Here is a 13761-nt window from a genome sequence, read left to right as displayed (position 1 = left end):
TTCTGCCATCAGTCTGTCTAAGCCCAGAACAAATGAAATACTGAACTTTATTTGGGACTTCAGTGATTATGAATAATCTTGACACGTTCCAACCCACCTCCTGCCTTTCTCAAGGGTATTGTCTCCATCAGAGGAGAGGACTTGGGGTCCCTTCCCCCTGCCTGGGGTATCTCTTGGGGTTTTATTCTCCTTCCCAGTCAGCAACCCAGGGGAGCATCCCTTACAGGGAAGTGTTAGGGCATTTTTAAGATGTGGCATTTGTCGGCCAAGCCAACTTTATTTTTTTAGTGAAGCTCAGTTTAGGGAAGAGAGTTCGTGGTGGAGTTTCTGCTCTATCCCCCCTGCCCCCCAATTCCTACATAAATCCCCCTGGCTCTCTGGGGAAATATGCACTGTAATATCAGTTTACTTCTTATTGGCCCTTTGATAGCAGAACAGGGGCTTTGTGATGCTCTTGACCTGAGATTTCCTTTAAAAACCTCAAATAAAAAAGTGTATATATGCTCCTGCCGACTTCTCTCTGGGAATGAAAGGGCACTGAGCAAGGGGCCGGTTTGGGAAACAATGGCCCTGGCCATTGGCTTGTGTTCAGTACTGAGTGTGCAGGGTGGGCTCCTAACGCTCAAAGTCGCTCTGGGGCTGGTTGTTTCTGGCTAGAAAGGCAGCAGCCTCGCAGCCGGAGTGAGGGGGAGGGGTGAGTTAGAGGCAGCGCGCGCGGGGCTCCACTGTTCACCCCCCCACAGCAGCGAGACCCCCCACTTTGCCCCACGTGCACATCTCCTTCCCACTCCCCGGGGCGCAGAGGGCGGCCAGCTCTGGCAGGCCCCAGCTGCCTGCCAGCCCGAGGGGAGCCCGCCCCCTAGGGGAGGGCGTAGAGAGTGCAGGCTCCTCAGCGCCGCTGACCCGGCCCCGCCCCGGCACCTGGAGCAGGCAGGTGAGGCAGCGGCCGGGGCCCCTCGGAACCGAAGGGGATCCCTTGGGGGTCCTCAGGGACAATCACAGGAAACTATCCTCCGGAAGAAGCTGAGGAGGAGGACTTCTTGGGCAAACCTGGGGGATCTTCCTGGAGGTGGGGTCGAGGGGACACCCACCCATTTCTATCAGGATTCAGGAGGGCGGGGCGATGGGGATGGACTAGGTGACCACGTCCGACGACCTCGTCATCGGGAGTGGGGGTGGGGTGGGGACGGGGACCTGGACATGGAGGGACGAAGTTTCAGGGCTGCCAGACTCAGCTCCGGAAGTGGCCAAAGGCGGCCCCGATGCAGACAACATGGGATTAGAGGGTACCCCAGGCGTTACCACCCGCCCCCAGCCCTCGGCCCCTGCAGCACAGGCCGAACTGAGCTCTGGCTGGGCCCTCCCGGCCGCCATCCCACGGTCACCGGATCCCTGAGCACCCCCTCCGTTCTCCCTTTGATCCTGCAGGGGTAACCCCCGCCCCAGGTGTCCAGCGGAGCTCGCCGCGCTCCCGCCCCTGGGGATCGATCGTCTGGCTGGCGACGCGCGGCCGCGGCTCCGGAGCCACCGCCCCCTCCCCCGCCCGGGCTACGCAGGACGCGGCCTCGAAGCAGCGTCCTCGCGGTTCCGGGCCGCGGCCGGACTCGGCTGCCGGCCAGCGGAGAAGGCGGAGACGCACCGGGCCCTTCCTATCGCTCCGGCCTCGCCACCCCGGGGTTGGCGGGGGCGAGGGGGGGGATGAGAGCGAGCCGAGCTTCCCCGGCCCGCCGCGCTCGGCACCCCACCCCCGCTTTTCCTGCGTTGCCAACTACCCACTCCCGCGCACGCTTAACCCTCCGCGCGCCGCGAGGCGGGGAGGGGGAGCGCATTGGGCTGGGGGGAGGGTGGGGTAGCAGTCGCGCTTCAGCTGACTACTACTTCGGGGTCCGCCTGGCGATTTTTATTTTATCTCTGGGTTTGCTGCAGCAGCTCTTGGTTGGAAAAAGGAAAGAAAGAAATCTGCCTTGTCTATGGGCCCCGGAGGGTTCGGGGGGCGCAACGGAAGCACCCGAGAGCAAAATGCAGGGGCGGGTGTGAATGGGGTGAACCTCGTAGGCACAGGAGATCCGCGGGGAGACCTTGGGCAAACGAAACCCAAATGAAAAACGGAGCACGCAGAGGCCGTTGTGAGTGCGCGGCGGCGGCGGCAGGCGGTGGAAGCAACACCAAAGATCATATTTGAAATATGGATCCTGGGGGCGCATATCTCCAGGCGGGCGGGAGCCCTGCGACCGATCATGGGACGGGGGCTGGGTGGGCTTCTCCCGGAGAACCTGGGAAGCTGCCCTGACGCTGGGTAGGGGTGGACCAGCCGACGTCGTAGAAAACGACGCGTCCCGCTTCGGTGCCCGCGACCCCCGCGTGCCGCAGGCGCTACCCTGCGGCGGCCAATGTGGCCCCAAGGCTTGCCCCAAGGGGCCACGACCTCGCGGCGCGCCGGACCCGTTCCCGCCCCGCGCGCCCGACCGGGCCCTCCCACCTGGAGCCCCAGCTCCAGCCCCCAGCTGCTCTCTGAGGAGGGACGCGGGGGCGTTAGGGGCTTCACCACCCAAATGAAAGCCGACCCTTCGCGGGCGGTGCGACTAAGAACAGAAACTTGGGGGTGGGGACGCAGAGGGCGGAGCGGAGCCCTTAGGGACAAAGCCATCCCTCCTAGAAGGTGCATGGGGCAGCGTTCCGGACTCCCACACAGCCTCCCCACTCTACTCACCGCCCCCCACCCCGCACAGTCCCACAAGGTCAGCTGCCCCAAAGCCAGCGCTAAAATGCAAAGTTACATACGCCAGAGCTAAAGTCAAAGACAAGTTCCCCTACTAAGAACAGAGGAGAGAAATGAGCTCTTGTCAAAGCCTGGGCAGATTTTGTAGTCGTTGCTAGTAAATTCTCTCTCAGCTACTTAAAATCCACCTCTGGGGGCCTAAAAAGTCACACTAACTAGAGAGCTTTCTTAGCCGGGGACTGGCTGGGAAAGTCACAGGCGGCCCCTTCCGGGCAGAGCCCAGACCTGGGCTCCGTGGGCGGGTGATTGCATCTTCTGGCAGAGATCGTCCATTCAGAGAGAGAGTTCCTTTAAGAAGCCGTTTGTTTCCCCGGGTTGGCACGGGTCAGGCCCCTTGGGGCCCTGAACTGTCAGTGACCACCCTAGGGTGTAGGGCCATTAAAAATTTCCCGGCTTCACCAGGGTCCGCTCTTTCGGCCCTCGGCACTCAGGGCGGGAGCCTGCGGCTCGTCAAGATAGCATTGCTCCTCTCTTGGGGCCCTTGAGGGCCCCTAGGGGCCCCCGCCTGAGGTGGCACCCAGGAGAATTCTGCCCCTCGGCGGAACTGAGAGGCGCGATCTGCCCCCGGCTGGAAGGGGGCAGCGTCAAAAGCGCAGACCGGCGACATTTCTCCGGGGTTCCCCGTGAGGCTTGGGGTATCCCGGGTCGGAGGCAGGGGCCCCGCTGAAGGCTCTGGGAATCCCGAATTTAGAGCTCCACTCGCCTGCGACTCCCTCGAAGGGGCCAAGACAGGGGGTGGGACGGTAGGGGAGGCCCCACGGGAGATTTCCCAGGAGGGGCTCGCGGGGCGCATCGGGGGAGCTTCCAGGGCGCTCACCGTTCCCCACCCCTCAGATTCTGTCTCTGCCCCCTCCTTGCATCCATTCGCAGTCCCGCGGACCTGAGCTCCTCCCCGCACCCGCTGGCAGGTGAGGGGTGGTCTAGGGTCAGGCTGCGAGGTGGGGAGAGGGCTCTGGGAGTCGGCCTCTCTCCACATCGGCCCACCCACCACCAGGACAAAATAAATAACCACGCGAGTTCCCGGGTTCGGCGGATGCTTGTGTATTTTGGTCACTTTCCACAGAAAGGCTGGGAGCGGGGGCGGCCGGGGACTCCCGGGGCTTCTTTGGAGCTTCTGGGCGTCCCCTCCCGAAGTCTTGGGGAGCCTGCGGCTGCTCGCACAGCCATACCGGCAGCTCCAGAAAAGATCCGCCGTATTGGCCGGCGGGAGCCACCCTTCCTCCCCAGCTCAGCATCAGGCCCAGCCCGGCTCCTGCGCAAACCCGCCGTCGGGGGCACCGGGTGCTACAGCGTGGCCCCCGAGATCCGGAGCGCGGGCCCCCGAGGGGCGCGGGCGGAGCGAGCCGAACAGCGGCCTGCGGAGTCCGACGCCCCTGGCGGCGCGGAGGCTGCAGCGGCCGCTCGCCCTCCCTCGGCACCCCCCTGCCCGGGACGCCTCGGAAACACCCCTTGGAAAAAGATTTTCCAGGGGATTTTCTAGCGAGGGGGCGGGCGGAGTGTCGGGAAGCTAAGACCCTCCCCGGACGAAGGGACTGCCCAGGACAAGGTCGCTGCAGACCTCCAGACAGACCGACAGCGCCGACGGCCTGGCAGTTGGTAGGCTCAGTTTGGAAGGGTGACTGTCACGCTGACAGCGCTTCCCCCGCCAATCTCGGGGAGCCTTCCCCTTCTACGGTCAAGTTGTCTCACACGAGAACTCCTCTCCCGGGACACGAGCGTCAGGAAAAGGCCCAAAACACAGCAGGGGGAGGAGAACCTTTGCCTGTGTCCCCCTCCCAAAGATTTCGCCTCCCTTAGCTTCTATAAACCCAGAGAGCCCCCGTACCCCAGGACTACAAGCAGGCGTCGCCCCCTCCCAGGCCGGCGCGTCCCCCCAACATCTTCTCGGGGGAATCTTGGGTTTGCGCCTCAAGCTTGTCAGAGGGTAGTCGCTGCAGACCGAGCCCCTCTCTGCCCCTCTCTGGGGCAGCCAGAAAACGATCCCCACCCCCAGGACCCCTCCGGGGAGGAGCCACGCGGGCCGTCTGGAGCCGCGGCCGCCAGGGCAGCAGAAGCCGCCGAGCCGCGGGAGCTGCGAGGTGGTGGTGAAATGGTGGAGTCAACGTGTTTGTCCTTAAACACCAGACCGTCTCCAGGCTTCTCCCGGATTCCCGGGAGAAAATGAGCCCAACGCATGCTTTGGGGGTTCGCTTCCCCACCTCGCCCCTCCCCCAGTTTCTCGAGCCCCCGCGCAGTCCCCACCCAGCATTCCGGGACGTGTGTCAGGGCGGGAGCGGAGACCCGGATGGCTCTTTGCCCGCGCCCCCCCCCCCCCGCCCGCTCGTTCCACTCTCGCTCGGCTTTTGCTCCTTTCCTTTCTTCCATGGACGCTCAGCCAAGGGATTGCGCAAGCTTCCTGCTCCCGGTCCTTCAAGGGCCCGGAGCTGGGGGCCCGGACACATCCCCGGGCAGGCGCGCCCCTGCCCATGCCACTTGGGCCGCCCTGCCCCCTCCTCAGGTCCCCTCCCTCCTCACTCCGACCCCACAGAGATCGCGGCCCCGCGGGCGGCGCCCTCGGGAGGCCGCGTGGGGCGCAGCAGCTCCCCCAGCCGGACGCTGGAGCTGCACGCCGGAACGCGCCGTCTCGCCGCCGGAGGTGCTAAACTTCACACTCGGCGGCTTCTCCGGCCGCGTCGGGAGGGCCTCGGCTCGGCCGCCGCTGCCTTTCGGGGACCAGGGAGCGCGAATTTGTGACGAGTGCTTGGCTCCTCGGCCATTCCATTCACCTCCCTTTCGTGCGGCCCCGCTGTGCCCTGCTCAGCTTCAACCTTTTCTTGACCCTCCCTGCTCCCTCTTTCGAAGCCCTTACCCGGACCCCACGAAGTCCTCTCGGGCCCCCAAGCCGACCTGGACATTCCCTTCTCCCCCTCTTTGTCCTCCCTGTCTCCCGCCGTGTTGGCCGCGGGCTGGGGGCGGGGGGTTGCTGCTAGAAACTGGACATCCCGCTCTCGCCCCAACAAGGAGAGGGCTGAGGGTAAATTAGGAGCCTCGCAGGTTCCGGGGTGGGATCGGAGAACCCTCTGGTAAGGTTCTTGAGCCCTAGGGCCCCAAGCTGGCTGCTCCTCTATCCCCTTTCTCCTCTCCGCGCTCTCCCTGGAGGTCCTCTGCACCCAGTCGTCTCTCTCCTCCCTATCCTTTCTCTTTCCATTTCTCGCCTTCCTAAATGCCCTAAGCCTCGCGGGGCGGGGCGGGGCGGCGGGACACAGAGAGTGGGGGCGCGAGCTGCCCCTGCTCCGATTCCGCCCCCTGCCGGCGACCCCCTGCGAGTCTGCACATGATGCAATTCGGTGCAAATGGAAACTGCAGTGGATGCTTCCGTGGCCCCCGGCAGGGGTCCCTGGGCAGTGCACGCTGAGAATGAGAGGCGAGGGAGCCGGCCGAGGCGGTAGGCCGCAGGCGAGGGGTCGCAGCCAGACCCTCGCGGTCCCGTCAAGCTCTCCACCCCGCCTCGGCCCGCCGCCGACACACCTCTTCGGCCCGGTCCCGTTCCCTCCCTCCAGTGTCCCTCTCCCAGGCTCGCAGATCCCTCCCCCTGCACCTCCCCGGCGCCCTCCTCCTCCCGGCCCCCTCCCGCGCCCTTCCTCCTCCCCCCCCAACCCCCCCGCCGCCCAGGCCCGGGGCCTCCGGTAGGCCCGGCTGCGCCAATCCCGGCCGCGGCCCGCCCCCTGACGCCGAGCAGGGCCCGGCGAGGCCCCGCCCGCTGACGTCCGGATTTGCATGAGTTCTTGTGCAGCCGCGGCCCGGGCTCAGTTGTCTCAGCGAGCGCGAGCCGGGAGCCGGGGCGGGCGCGGGCAGCGGCGGGCGGCCGGGCTGTGCTGGGCGAGCGGCGGCGGCGGCGGCGGCGCGGACGGCGGGGGCGCCTCGGCCGGGGCGGCAGCGGGGCGCCGGCGGGAGCCAGCAGCGTCTGCAGCCGCGCCGGCCGCCTGCGCCCCGGCGCGCTCCGGCTCGGCCATGGAGCTGCCAGCTGTTGGCGAGCACGTCTTCGCGGTGGAGAGCATCGAGAAGAAGCGGATCCGCAAGGTAGGGCGGCGCGGGGGCGACGGCGAGGCGGCGGGGGAGCGGCAGCCGGAGCAGCCCGCGGGGAGGCGGGGAGGGGGTGGGGAGGCTGCGGGCCGGAGCCGGGGATCCCGCGGAAGCTGATGGAGTGCTGTCTCTTCCCCCCTCAGGGCAGAGTGGAGTATTTGGTGAAATGGAGAGGCTGGTCCCCCAAGTAAGTAGAGGCCGAGGGGCGGGGGAGCCTGGTGCCGAGGCGCGGGGCTCCCGGGCTCCGGACCCGCTGGGCTGGTGGGGTGGTGGGGGGAGCGGACGGGAGGCGGGGTGGAGGTGGGGTGGAGGGAGGAGGGGGTGGGGAAGTCGGTGGCAGGCACTGGGGAAGCCGAGCCGCCGAGCCCGAGCCCGGCGCCCTGTGTTGTGCTCTGCTCTCCGGGAAATGCCATCACTAATTTATGCACTAAAAGGAGCCGGAGGAGCTGGAGAGACGCGGGGCCGAGCCGGGGAGGCCGGCGGAGGGAGGGAGGGCGCAGGCACTGACTGATGTGCAGCAGAAAATGGCTCCTTTCCCCTTTCCCTCCACCGAACGGCTCCATATTGCAAAACCAAAAAAAAAAAAAAATTAAAAAGCGACGAAAATGCAATTGTGTGCCTCTTCCCTCCTAGTGGTGCAGGGAGAGGAAGAAAAAAAGCAGAAAATGTTGGGAACTGTCACTGCGGCGCTTTTGGTGGGGAATTTTTTTTTTTTTAATTTGAAATGCGAAGGCACCGGATGGAGACAGACGCGCAGGCACACACACACACACACACACACACACACACACACACACACATATACACACACACACAGAGGCATATTTTTGTGTTGCTGAGTATTTGGGGGTTGCTTGCCCGTGACAGCGGGCTCCAGGGCCGCGAGGGGGTGTGGGGGGCCGCTTGGCTGACGGTTATCGGATTAGGGGTCAAATGGAGAATGGCTGAAGCCCTCGCGGAGACTCGGGGCTGGAGAGAGGAGGAGGGGACTGCGACTTTGCATTTTGGCTGCTTTGCACGCAGGGTTCCTGGTGAGCAAAGTGGCTTTGGAACATGTCGCAGTAACATGCTTAAAATTCTTGACAACTGCAAAATAAACTGCTAGTTTCATTTTCCTTACCCCTCCCCTTTCTTCCTGCCCTTGTGTGTTTATTTTGACTCGGGGAGGGTGTATCAGGGACCGTGTCAGGCCTGCAGAAATTTACTCTCCACCCCCACATCCACAGCTAAATAGCTTTCGGTTCATGAAGACAGAGTAGGGCCTTATGTCATTCCCCACCTGGAGGCCGCAAAGCTGGCTCGGTTTTTTTTTTTACGCCGTGTCCCCCTCCCTTTTCCCTTGCAAGATATAACACGTGGGAACCCGAGGAGAACATCCTGGATCCCCGGCTGCTGATCGCCTTCCAGAACAGGTGAGCGTCCCTCAAGCAGCCGCCTCTCGCAGCCGTGACCGTATATGGGAATGTGAGAGTGGGCCAACGCTGCAACAGGAAAGGGGGAAAGGGCCGGGAGGGGGCTGGCAGGAGTCCCCTCCCCCCGGGTCTGAATGGGCACGGCTGGGGCCTCGGCTCCTCTAACCAACATCCTTGGCGGTTGCTGCAGCTTGGGGTGGGGAGGGCAGGGCCGGAGAAGGAGAGGCTTGTGTTTGGGGGAAACTGTGGGAAGGGTGCGTGCGGGTGGCCCTACAGCTGCGCAGAGAAGTTGGGGCTGTGCCTGGTTCCCTGCCGGCCCCCCTCCTTTCGCTACCTTGAAGCCCCACCCCCGGAGCCTAGGTGTTGCTTTCCTGCTGCCACTGGCCGCTTGGCACGGGCAACTCTCGGGGCAGCTCCAAGGGAGCTGGCATTGTGAAACCACCGGACGTCACGGAACTGAACTTAACCTGTTGGGGACTGTAGAAAAGTTGACAAGGCCTTAAGTTGCCACCCTCACCCCCCAGGGAGCTTGGGATTGGCAGGGGGCAGATTCTTTCTGGAGCTGCTTGCTCTTCACACCTCCCACTAGGCTGCTTGGTGGCTCTGGACCCCATTCTCAGGGCAGGGGGAGCTTGCCCAAAGGGTGTGGGATGGGCACTGCCTGGTGGTGGAGGGGTGGCTTCTGACGAGGGGCTCATCGTGGGCACAGATGCTTGTCACGCTGCAGCTGCTGCAGCTGGATTCACCGCCGGTGGCTGCGGTTCTCTGTTTCGGGGAGGACAGAAGGGGGAAGGGCGATCGAGGAGGGGAGGAGCGGCAAGAGCCCGCGGAGCTGGGCCACACCGCTGCCTTCCATCCCTCCTCCCCCTTTTATTTTGCATTATTTCCTGTGGCGCGTTTGGCGCTAAAACTGTAAACTCTAGACCCTTGGAACGAGCGACCAGCAGGGAAGTTGCTCTCCTGCGATGTAGGGGGGCGCCGAGAAGGGATCCTGCCCCGGTTCCACCTGAGAGTTCACCACCCTATAACCATGTCAGCGGCTGATGCCATGTTGCATAATGGGTCCCCAAAGACTTAAAACGCAGGCTGTTGCAATGCCATGCAACTTTGGAGTTAGGCCCCGGCCCGGGCCCCCAGGCAGGGTGGAACTCCCCTGGGTTAGCCCAAGGGTGGGGGGGGGGTGCCTAGGGTCGCTGGAGAGCAGATTTCTGGCCCGGGAATGGTTTGCAACTTTGGCCAACGCTGGAGAGGCACTCCCTTCTCCCATAGAGGGCTGGGCAGTGCTAGGATCATCCTCCCCCCTGCCTCAGGTCACCCTCCACCAGGCCGCAGGCGGAAGCCTGGCAGCTGTATTGAGCACCGCTACCGCCATGGGCTTTATTAATAATTTGGAAATCAGGGGAGGCTGGGAGCCCGGGCTCGTGGAGGAGGCGGTGCTTCTGCGTGCCGCCCCGCCCCGCCCCGCCCAGCAGCTCTGCCCAGACCTTGCCAGAGCCGGTTCACCAGGTGGCTGCGAACCTGGCCAGGCCCTGGCCTCGGTGTCCGGCCCCCGCCCCCAGCCCCTAATTGGCTCATTTGCCGCTGTGTAAACAAGGGCGCAGCCCCTCCCCCTGTTTAGTGCCTGGCCTTTAAGGAAACGAGTCCTCCCTTCTGCCGGCGGCACTCGTTATCTGAATCTTAATGAGGTCATTAGCATCCCGTGCCTCTGACGGGGAGGCCCAGGGTCGACGCACACCTCATTTGGACTTGTTTGCATCCCCTGGACCCCAAAGCCCAGTGCACTTTGTGCAGGGCCCCGGGCCCAAGGCTGTGGACACCAGTGCCAAGCAGCCCAGCCCCAAGCTGCCCAGCCCCAAGCTTCAGGCCAAAGAGGCAGGGCTGTGTGGGGGCCCGGTTCAGGTATGGACATCTGAGGTGGGGGAAACCTTTGGAGAAGCCCCCTTGGGCAGATAGGGGTTGGTGTGGGCGTAAAGCGGGACTCTGGGCTGGACCGAGGCACCCAAGTGGCGGCCGAGGCGATCTTCTGCCGTGAGCTCTTGATCCCTCCGGTTCTTGCTGGCCCCGCTGCTCACCAAAGTGGGGGCATCACCGCAGGCTGGGGCATAGCAGGAGGGAGGTGACTCTGAGGCTAATAGCACTGCCTTCTGTTCCCTCTCCCCAGGGAACGGCAGGAGCAGCTGATGGGATATCGGAAGCGAGGGCCGAAGCCCAAACCACTGGTGGTGCAGGTGAATACACTCCCTGGCCCCGGGGGCCGTCCACAAGTCTTTCCCATGACATTGCCACCTGAGCTGCCTCCAGGCCCGGAAGTCATGGGGAGTTCCTCCAGAACACCCAATTCCACTTCCTTTCATCATGACCTCCCACACCCTTCCCCGCCCGCCCCCCCCACCGCATAACGCAGCTGCTGACCTGGTAGGGGCTGGGACAGTCCTGGTGCTTGAGGCTTGCTCTGGGGCTGGCCTTACCCCTCCTCTTACCTCTCCCTCCATTTCTACCCCCATTCCCCTAGGTACCTACTTTTGCCCGTCGTTCCAACGTGCTGACGGGACTCCAGGACTCCTCGGCTGACAACCGCGCCAAGCTGGAGCTGGGTGGTCAGGGCAAGGGCCAGGGGCACCAGTACGAGCTCAACAGTAAGAAGCACCACCAGTACCAGCCGCACAGCAAGGAGCGGGCGGGCAAGCCCCCACCGCCAGGCAAGAGCGGCAAATACTACTACCAGCTCAACAGCAAGAAGCACCACCCCTACCAGCCGGACCCCAAAATGTATGACCTGCAGTACCAGGGCAGCCACAAGGAGGCGCCCAGCCCCACCTGCCCGGACCTAGGCGCCAAGAGCCACCCGCCCGATAAGTGGGCCCACGGCGGGGGGGCCAAGGGCTACCTGGGAGCGGTGAAGCCCCTGGCCGGTGCGGTCGGGGCTCCAGGCAAGGGCTCCGAGAAGGGTCCCCCCAACGGGATGACGCCGGCCCCCAAGGAAGCGGTGACGGGCAACGGAATTGGGGGCAAGATGAAGATAGTCAAAAACAAGAACAAGAACGGACGCATCGTGATCGTGATGAGCAAGTACATGGAGAACGGCATGCAGGCGGTGAAGATCAAGTCAGGGGAGGCAGCCGAGGGTGAGGCGCGCTCCCCCAGCCACAAGAAGCGGGCTGCCGAGGAGCGTCACCCCCCTGCAGACAGGACTTTCAAAAAGGCCGCGGGGGCGGAGGAGAAGAAGGTGGAAACGCCCTCCAAGAGGAGGGAGGAGGAGGGGCCGGGGGCCGGGGACCCGCAGCCCCAGGAGGCCGGCTCCCGCAAGCTCTCCCCGACCAAGGAGGCCTTCGGCGAGCAGCCCTTGCAGCTCACCACCAAGCCTGACCTGCTGGCCTGGGACCCGCCCCGCGGCACACAGCCGCCCTCCCACCATCACCACCACCACCACCACCACCATCACCACGCCGTCGACCTAAATCTCTCCCACGCGCGCAAGCGCTGCCTCTCCGAGACCCACGGCGAGCGAGAGCCCTGCAAGAAGCGCCTGACAGCGCGCAGCATTAGCACCCCCACCTGCCTGGGGGGCAGCCCCACCGCCGAGCGCCCTGCGGACGTCCCCCCCGCCGCCGCCCTCCCGCAACCGGAGGTCATCCTGCTGGACTCAGACCTGGACGAGCCCATAGACTTGCGCTGCGTCAAGACGCGCGGCGAGGCCGGGGAGCCGCCCAGCGCCCTGCAGGTGAAGCCTGAGGCGCCCGCAACCGCGGCGGTGGCAGCTGCGCCGGCGACAGCGGCTGAGAAGCCTCCGACCGAGGCCCAGGACGAGCCCGAGGAGCCACTCAGCGAGTTCAAACCCTTCTTTGGGAATATAATTATCACCGACGTCACCGCAAACTGCCTCACCGTCACGTTCAAGGAGTACGTGACGGTGTAGCCGAAGGGCTTCGGAAGGGAAAGCGCTGTACCCGCCGGGGCTTAACACCTGGGGCCTGGGGGCGGACTCCTCCTCTCTCCAACTGCGGGAGATCCGGGGCCGGGCCCCAGCGCGAAAATGCCAGAAGCCGCGGCAACCGCGCCCCTCCACCGGGTTCTGGCTGGAGCGCCCGGCCCACACTGGCGCCTTCCACGCCGTGCCTGCGGGTCTCGCCCCTCATCTGCCCCATCCCCTCTCTCGTGGACCTCCGGGACTGACAGGGCAGCCACTCGAGGCGGTCTAAGAGTTATAGTATTATATTTTAACCGTGCTAACTTGTCAAGTGCAGACTTTACTCCCGTTTGTACGTGGTGTTATTATTGAAATGTATTGTTTGAGCTCAAAAGGCCCACCACCCCCTTCGGGCTGATATATATATATTTATTTGTAGGTATTTATATATTGAAATATAAAAACCTAGATTTATGGAGTTCTCTCTAGATCATGTTATATTCTATATCAGACAAACTATTTTCTGTTGACCTTTCTACCCATTCATTCAGTATTTCGGTTGATTTCATTTCCTCCCCTTCCAGGAACTGCAATACCAGTAACCTTGGTATATATTTTTTGATACTGTACACATGGATGTGTTGTTTCTATGTGCAAAAAAAAATTTTTTTTTGTTAAAAGGCTAAACGAGCTCTCTAGAAACTGCTGCTACTAGAAATGTCTAAACTATAAGCTTCCAATTATTACCTGCTTGAATGTAAATATTAAATGGAGATGTTGAAGGTGCACTTTCGCTGTTTGAGATTAGCGAAGAGCGAACGTCAGAGGCTCAGGAGGCGGCTGCACCCCTCTCCCCATCCCGCTTCCGCCTTAGGTCTGGCGGGGGTGGGGGGGGCGGTGAGGTTGTGGGGGAACCTACCGCAACTTGCGCTTAAACCTTTGCAAAAGCCAAGTGGACTGGTTTCGCGAGCAGAGGCGCCCGCACCCGGGGAGTGACCCCGCTCCCCGGAAGTCGAGAGGCTCTCCAAAGGAGAGGGGAATTCCTGCGGGGGGGTTGTGCTGGCGTCGCCCCCGCTCTCAGAGTTTTCAGGGCTTCGCTGCCCACCGCGCTGGCAAACCCGGGATCTGCGTGGGTGGGGGGAGGAGGGGTGCACGGGTGCGCGAGCGGCGCGGGGACGGGTGGGGCCAGCGCCGCGCCCGCCAGGCACCTGCTGATCTTTGCCCCCCACCCCCACCCCCACCCCCGACCCCAGGGCGCAACACACCCTGGCGCTGGCCCTGATGTAGCAGGGGTGTTCCTTCCTAATAATCCCTGCCCGGTAGGGCAGGTTCAGCCGGGAGGGGATCCTCCCACCCTCTCCAGTGTCCCTTGCTGCCATCGCTGGCCCCGCCCCACCGAGGAAGCTGCGAGGCTCTTTCTCTGCCAGCCTCTCTCCCCGGAAACCACCAGGCCAGAGGCTCCGACTGGAGGCGCCGCGAGCGCGGCCAGGGCAGGGGGCGGGGGGCTTCCTGCGAGGTGGATGGGGAGTGGGAGGGGGAAGAGGCCAGAAGAGCAAGGCCTGCCCGTCCCCACTTCCTTAGTGAGCAGGGAAATGTGGGAT

The 13761-nt window shown here is 63.7% G+C and overlaps 1 protein-coding gene across 1 annotated transcript; it reads left to right on the top strand.

Moving 5' to 3' along the window:
* The first annotated feature begins 6580 nt into the window (after positions 1–6580).
* Positions 6581–12946, top strand: CBX4 (chromobox 4). Its single transcript, XM_082371468.1, has 5 exons — positions 6581–6838; positions 6985–7028; positions 8188–8253; positions 10415–10481; positions 10766–12946. Exons 1-5 carry the CDS (start codon positions 6770–6772, stop codon positions 12167–12169), a joined length of 1650 nt encoding a protein of 549 aa, XP_082227594.1. The 5' UTR covers positions 6581–6769; the 3' UTR covers positions 12170–12946.
* Positions 12947–13761: the final 815 nt, after the last annotated feature.

This window comes from Balaenoptera borealis, assembly GCF_965194805.1.
Source record: "Balaenoptera borealis genome assembly, chromosome: 20".
NCBI lineage: Eukaryota > Metazoa > Chordata > Mammalia > Artiodactyla > Balaenopteridae > Balaenoptera > Balaenoptera borealis.
This window is presented reverse-complemented; position numbering and strand designations above follow the sequence as displayed.

What these genes read in the sequence shown, in the direction of transcription:
- CBX4 (XM_082371468.1), top strand. Translation starts at nt 6,770, where the DNA reads ATGGAGCTGCCAGCTGTTGGCGAGCACGTCTTCGCGGTGGAGAGCATC. An exon ending in CTGATCGCCTTCCAGAACAG is followed by an intron (nt 8,254 to 10,414) that starts GTGAGCGTCCCT and finishes CCCTCTCCCCAG; the next exon opens with GGAACGGCAGGAGCAGCTGA. An exon ending in CCAAACCACTGGTGGTGCAG is followed by an intron (nt 10,482 to 10,765) that starts GTGAATACACTC and finishes CCATTCCCCTAG; the next exon opens with GTACCTACTTTTGCCCGTCG.